Raw genomic sequence first — 7,401 nt, 5'->3', positions numbered from 1 at the left:
TTCTCCCTCCGTGTGTCCGGTGACCCAGAAGCGATGACTTGTGGAATATATGGCGTGGGAGTCGCACTCAGACTCAGAGCTGAACGCGCTTTGCTGGATTGGATCCCAGTGAACAGTCGTCTCTGCGCCGTCCGGCTATCCAGTTCAATCAAGCTCAATGCCTCGCGGCATAAAAAGCGGTACCTGTTTGTCGTGTCAGCTTATGCCCCAACGAACTGCAGTTCTGATGCGGAGAAGGATACTTTCTATCGAGAGTTATCCGGGCTCATCCGTCAGGCAAAAAGCACCGACATTGTGATCCTCGCAGGCGATTTGAATGCTCAAGTAGGTCATCTGAGCTCCTTGGAATTACATTTGGGTGGTCGTTTCGATGCTCGCCGCACAGACAACGGAGATCGGCTCCTGCAGCTGTTTGCTGATCACGAACTGTTTCTGGCAAGTACGAACTTTCAACATAAACGTTCGCACCGCGTAACCTGGCGGCCGCCAACTACAAATCAACCGTGGACCCAGTTGGACCACGTGGCCATCAGTCATGGAGAGCCACAATTCGAGACTGCCGTTCTTTCTGGGGTACACCACATTTCGAGCCCAGTTTTTAGTTACTTCATCATATCGAACAGAATTGTCCTATTAGCCAGTGTGATACAGCCAGAAGATGCTGTCTGTCCCAGGAACTTGAATTCTGTGGTAATCGTGTCCAGGTTTCCGGGCTTCGGATGAACGGATTATATCGTGGATGGCTTGACTTTCAATATCCAAGACGATCCTTACATTCCAACGTGCGACTTGAAGGGGGAAGACATTTCAACAACAGGGACATCAAGAACAAACGACCAGACGGGTAGTTCTACCCTACATCAAGGTTATATTTGAACTCAGCCAGATTATTAACTCAAAAAGGGATCTTCGTAGCCCACAAACCGGATGCTAATTTAAGGAAACTCATCTCAGACCGAAGGTTAAACAAGACAAACTCCAGAAGAACAATGTGGTATGCCAAATCAACTGCAACGAATTCTAAGCTGGGAAAAAATTATGCACACGACTAAAGGAGCACAGCGTCGCCGTCTTACCCTATCCTTGATATGCATACACCAAGCCCTAGAAGACTACAATTCAATCTAGATAACGCGAAAATTTTGGCGGCACGAGACATAGAAGGGAATTTCTGATACTCCGCGCAGATTCAACCAACCGATGCATTGAACTCGATCCAATTTCCACACCATTACTAGCAAATGACCAACATCTGAAACGGAATACTCAGAGAGCCAAATATCGGCTTCAAAAACCAAGAACCAATGATCCGCTTGAAGTCGGATCGACAAAAGGCACTAGCCGGAACCTAGAGGATTCAAGGACAGAGGTCACTCCTGCATCCACCAGAGTACGAGGGCAGGAGAGGTCAAGCTCGAAGATCACGCGGTCATCGATCAATCAAGACAGGATAACAGAGCAACCAATGGAACCACCCAACCAAACAGCCAATCAGGGTCGAAGGTCAGCCCCGGCTAAGAGCATGCATATTAACACACACGTAACACTGTTCAACGCGCTACGACCGATCAGTCGCTGCGCCTCACTGCGCTGCCTAACAACGTACTGATGATGTCACCTCGGTTGTGGATAACACGTTGGCAATCAAATTGCTCAATTCATCGAACAAACCAACGACCAACACTGCTTCTAGTTAATTAGTTATTAGTCCGCGGGAAGCACTCACAAACACACCATCATTCCAAACCTGGATTTGAATATGCTTCCTATAACGCTCTAAAATATTCGGGTCAGTCGCACACCAGTAGAATAAAATAGATACTTGGAGAACCTCAATTCAGTACTGGTTCATCTTTTCCACTGTGGAGAATACGTTGCCAAAGCAGTGAAACAACAACTAATAAAAAACATCATCTGGTTTAGTAAAGAAAACGTGGACAATTTCGTTTGTCCTATTGGGACAGATGAGGTGTCCGAGATAAACGTTGTTAATCAGTTAAACAGAGAAATAATTTGGATCTACCATACTGCTTCTTCTAGGGTGGTGCAGACTATGGAAACGGTACTTTTGAAGACTTTAGTTCTACGCAAATATCATTTTGTGGTTTACCGGACAATGTGTTAATTTTTACGCGTTAGTATATATTTCAAAACCACATAGATAGTCACGACTCTAGTACATCTGAAAAGTGGCACGCCTAACGGAACTGCGTATAATACAATTACCGACCTATTTCTAGTGGTCATTAATCTCCGGAGCTTATCTCATAGATTTTTGTCACATCTGGTATTTCAAGTTGTTGGGCAAATGTGATAAAGCATCTTGAATCACCTGTACTCCGACGGATGGGTTCGCTATCACTCGCAATAAAAGGGTTCCGACATTCTTTCCATATATCCTTTGGTTGATCTCCGAGATTGTCTGGTTAAATTTACCACAAGCATTGTTAATCTTCGCGTTTTGTTTTTTTTCTCCAAATTCAGGCTGTTCCCTTGCTGGTTTCTTCTCAACGTCTCTTCATGCCTGATCCAGTTGGCTTGCGCTTGCTTCCGTTTTCGGGCGTCCGTGCGGAGTTATCAAACTGCGCAACGATTGCAACAGCCATCTATGTCATTTTGGCCGAGAATCAAGCCAGTCTTGTACCACCTGATTGCGAGGCATCACCACCTTCGCATGACTCATCTGTAGAATTTATTGATGAAGACCGGTCATCCCCAAGTCCCACTGATCCGGGGCTACTAGTCATGCTCGTTGCCTTGGTCCCGACAGCTGCTTCTCGCCCGGAAGAGATCGATCCCATGCGCATCAACCATCGACTAGATCGTTCGCATCTGTCCCGTGTGATAAACTCTAATCGCCAAACAAACTTTGTCACTTTGGTTGCCTTGGTCGATATTGTTCAGGTCGATGATTCAGGTTGGTGTTCGGTACAGGCACTTCCATGTTACGTCACTTCGATTTTAAGGCATTTCCTGTCTTTTTCTGTGTTTGTGGAGAACAAATGTGAGAGTAGACCTGGTTGGCTGCTCAGCTAAACTAAATTTGTGGATACTTACCAAGCACAACCAAGATGCTGGATATGCTGAACGTCTTTGGCTATTTTCATATTTGTTCCTCTACTGGTTTGCCAGAAAGGACAACATCTGAAATGTGATGTTTTCTTACAACGAAGTGATGAACCGAAGTCATTTTGGTTGTTTCTGTGCTCTCGTCCGATTTTTTTCAAAATGTCGATTGACGAGCATCAGTAAGATTCTACAAACCGACCTGAATTCATGCCATCACCTAGTCCAGTCACTTTAGTCGAGTGGCATCAACTTTTCGAGGTCCTTACACATGAGTGTGTATGTTGTAAAAGGGGGAAGTGTCATGCATAGTTAGTATCACTTGATCCTGTACTTCTCCACCTAGATCGTCCTTAGTCGATGAAGTGTAGGCTCCGCAGATACTCTCGGTAGTTCCCTTCGAAGCGCTGATGTTTTTTCAATAGATATTTCATCCTGCCAGTGAAAAGCTGAGGAGCACTGTGCATCCGTTTGATCTTTGTTGGCAATCATCAGCAGTACGCATTCCACGAAACGCAGGGTCTTGAACCCGCCACCATCCAGCCAGTTGATGAGCACTTAGCCATTTGGCCAATGATTGACCGATTAATAGTTTGTGATTAGCTCTCGCTTAAGTAGAACATAGCGCTACTCATCCTTCATTAACGGAAACCACATCACCCGGTCACGCATTGGTGGCTTCTCGGTGCTTTATTCGGCGATGAATCCAAAAAAGCGGTGGTAATAGTTGTTGCGTGCTTTTATACGCATCCTGCTCTAGGGGACATCAGGAAATCCAAACACGAGAACATGTTCTGTATGGAGAAGAAAGGTGTGTAAATGGGTACCTCTGAAAACTGATACTTCAGAACAGCGAAAAGTTTGTCTTAGTCCTGAGGGTGTTCGTTTTTTGAAGGAGTACCGTGTGTGTATTAGTAGACTAACTCTCGTTTTCACCTTGATGCTTCATGTGTAATTAAATGAGTCCTATGATTCTACGACAATGAAACAAGTGTCAAAAATGACGCCGTGCGCATAACTGGGGTCGCCGGTCGCGTGTTGTTGATGTTTGGAGTGTAAGGGTTGCTCTTCCGGACAGATCATATGCTCCGCGGTCAGATTCCTAGCGAACTGGGTGCAGCACCCAAAGTAAATGAACCGCCTAAATTTCGTCCGGCTGTTTTCCCCACTTCTGCTTAGTGAAAATCGAAATTTCCTCTTGACCATTTTTTATTAGTAGGGTCTACTTCACCATTATTCTCTTGCTTTTTTTCAGACACTGGGACACCCACTCTGAAAGTAATAATTCACCAACGTCTCCATCACTTTCCAGAATTGGCATTTCATGTTCAGAGTACGGACTGAAATTTTGCTATTGAGGCGGCTTTATTCACCATCTTTTTATGTTCACTCCTTAACCATTTTATTTTGACAATCGGACTATCGGATTCGCACACTTTGCGTATCCGTGCACTATCCATGACCACCCCATATTTGCTCTGGGTCTTTTTTGTTGCATCCCTCTATCATGGTGACGATATTGCATTTACTTTCTCTGCTGACTCGCCATCTCTAGTCCTTTTACCCGTATTGTTGTACTTTATTTTTTCATAACTTTCTTATCCTGGTGTTTGATCTCCTAAATGGTGCGTGCAATAAATTAATGGATAAATAAATAAACACGTGTTTTGAGCACCTTATTCCATCGTCATTCGTGTGTTCCTCTATGATGGAGGTTTCAAGTACATTCATGCAATGAAGACTCCATGATTTTGACCAATAAAAAATTTAGTCCGGGTGCCGTATCGCCACTGCACCCCTGCTTCACGTGTATTTAGGGGATCACTTTCAAGACAGCTTGAACGGTTAATCCCCGTCCTAAAAGTGGGATGGATTCTCTGGAATTCCACGTAGTTCTGTTTGCACAAATAGCTGTCAGTAAATCGACCCTTGTAAAACAGTACGACAGTCATCCAGCTGTGCAACACTTTCGTTGCCTAGCTCCGATGTCACGTGCTGTCTAGGAAGCACGAAGGCTTGGATACCGCCACGTTGTCCAAGTCCAGACACGATGTGCTGAAGTTGGTGTCGTACTGCGGACCGTCTGGTCATTGACTTCGCGGACCTAAGCCATCTCGTACCTTGACCCTAGTATTCCTAGTGGCTATTTCCAGTATTTTCACGTATATGTTGGTAAAGCGTTTGTGAATACTTCACTCTTACGGAGGCGGAAGCTCCACGCCATTGGAAGAAGAGAGCAGGCGCTTGTTCGACGATTGCTTATATGTCGAAGTTAACGAAGGGCAGCCAGACGGACACTACCTATGGTGGTGAACCCATGAGAATACTCCGTAGGCTTTCACGCGCCCGTTGGCATCGGAATGGCGGAACTGTAGAGGTGTGACGAAAATTGTTCGGCACGTTTTCGGAAGAGAGACGCCCGAATCGGTCGGGCACTTCCTTTACATCTAAGAAGATAACCATTTCTACTGTCCAAGTTGTTGCTGGTTAAGGTATCCACGACCCGGAGAGAATCCTTTTTGTTTTTTACGACTCTGCCCTGGTGAGTGCTCTAGGGCTGCGTAGGATGATACTTTTGCGCAACTTGGAAACGAGACTGTCCGCATGGCATTCACATTTAGATCTAACGCTCTTTTAGCAGACAGGAACGAAGTTGGAGATCCGCCACTCGTCTGACTAATCCTTTGTCTGCGTGATTTTTGTCAGCTGTGAACAAGTGCTTCTCGTGCACCTTCAATCAACTCAGAGGAGGCACTCAGGACTGTGTGGTTTGTTGCGCTTCAAAAGTTCAGTTCCATCTGTAGTGTTGTCTTGTTATTTCGCGTCCCAATGAAACATTTGACGTGTCGGTCGTTATGGTGGGATCCTCAGGCCAGCTATTTTTTTCGAAGCAGGTGGCGGGTTTGTAATGGTCTCTTGAGCCGTCGTGTGTAATGACTACTGGCTGGCTGCTTTGTCCGGTGTTGCGGGGGAGTCGGAAAAGAATTTTTTCAACCGACGCTGCTTTTGTTTTCTTGGCTACCTGGCTACCACTTCTCCCAGCAGTCCCGAGACTACCTTTCAGGCGCCGTTACGGAGATCCTGCTGGAGCACTTTGTCATCCTTTTGTGGCTCCCTTTGCCTCCCTTAGGGATATAGATTACTGTGGTTGATACGATCCAGGTCCGATAGAGACAGATACCATAACCATCAGTGTGATTTCGAAACGGTCGCACTATTTTGAGAGTAATCACAACCATATGGATCTGCGCAGCTTGTGAGTGCACATACGTGGACAAAACAGCGTTTGTCGGTTGCCAGCTTGCTTACTGTAAACCACCTTAAACTCCCCAATAATTTGGGCAAACCCTCTCTCATTTCAAATCAACCTCCACCAGATTGTACTGTCATATTACGAAGTGACAATGCCTGTGGCCGCAGCATCCATATATTCTAAGGCACCTCTGAATCGCCATTTCCCGGAACGCAGTGTTATTTTGATTTGGTCACTAATCAGGTAGCTGTTAGTTTGATCACCGAGCATGGCAGATGACTTGCAGACGTCTCGTCACCATTAAAGGAGACATCTCCTCGAACGTCTGCAGGTCATTCGCCAAGCTCTGCCTGGCCATCTAACAACAAATTCACCTGAGCTACCAGTATTCCAACACGCTAGTGTCTGGGTGAGGTACTGTATCTTTCTGAAACCTTAGGAGGTTGTTTGAAAATATCGGCTTTCCAGTGTGGAAGAACTCATTGTTATTATGCCATCACACTCAAAACTGCACAATGCTCTCAGCAGCCTCTGTGAATTCGTCCGCTGATCCAGTTCAGCTGGACTCGCGTCGGTACCTGGAGTCTGTATATAGTACCAATTGAGCTTTAGATCAATGCTTACGGTCTGTCTACTACCATTCTATTCATGGTTGTTTGTTTGTTTTCATCGATGAAATGCACCAAAACGATTCCGGCAAATTTTGGCAATGTTAGAGATCACACCTGTAAAGTGTATCTAGATCAGAGGGCACATCTTATGGATGCATCTAGGTATGTTTGAAAATTTGGCACTGGCTGTAGTAAATTTTCCATGGTAAAAGTGCCGAAAACGCCAGACCAGGACGTTTTGACACAGAGGGCGTTCGGCATCCAGAGTGAGTGTGATAAGATATCACGAACCAAAATAATGTACAGCCGAAAAGTTATCTCCCCTCAGCATGGTTATCGTCTATCCGGCGTTTCGATTCCTACCTCCAAGAAGTTACTTAAAATTAGGACCTACTGCGCCATCGTCAACTCGTGGGCTACCAGCATCCTAAGTAAATGGGAACCTAAATTGGGGCGATCGAAAAATGGTGG

At 45.5% G+C, this 7,401-nt stretch overlaps 1 protein-coding gene across 1 annotated transcript in view; it reads left to right on the top strand.

Moving 5' to 3' along the window:
• Window positions 1-4,709, top strand: part of T265_07952 (hypothetical protein) — a gene marked incomplete at both ends in the record, with an annotated part of 49,241 nt that extends 44,532 nt beyond the window's left edge. Inside the window, 2 exons of the mRNA XM_009173623.1 lie at window positions 2,485-2,917; window positions 4,322-4,709. Of these exons, the coding sequence (XP_009171887.1) occupies window positions 2,485-2,917; window positions 4,322-4,410 (522 nt within the window). The remainder of the gene's footprint in view (window positions 1-2,484; window positions 2,918-4,321) is intronic.
• Window positions 4,710-7,401: the final 2,692 nt, after the last annotated feature.

Source organism: Opisthorchis viverrini (assembly GCF_000715545.1).
Source record: "Opisthorchis viverrini unplaced genomic scaffold opera_v5_196, whole genome shotgun sequence".
In the NCBI taxonomy this organism is placed as follows: domain Eukaryota; kingdom Metazoa; phylum Platyhelminthes; class Trematoda; order Opisthorchiida; family Opisthorchiidae; genus Opisthorchis; species Opisthorchis viverrini.
This window is presented reverse-complemented; position numbering and strand designations above follow the sequence as displayed.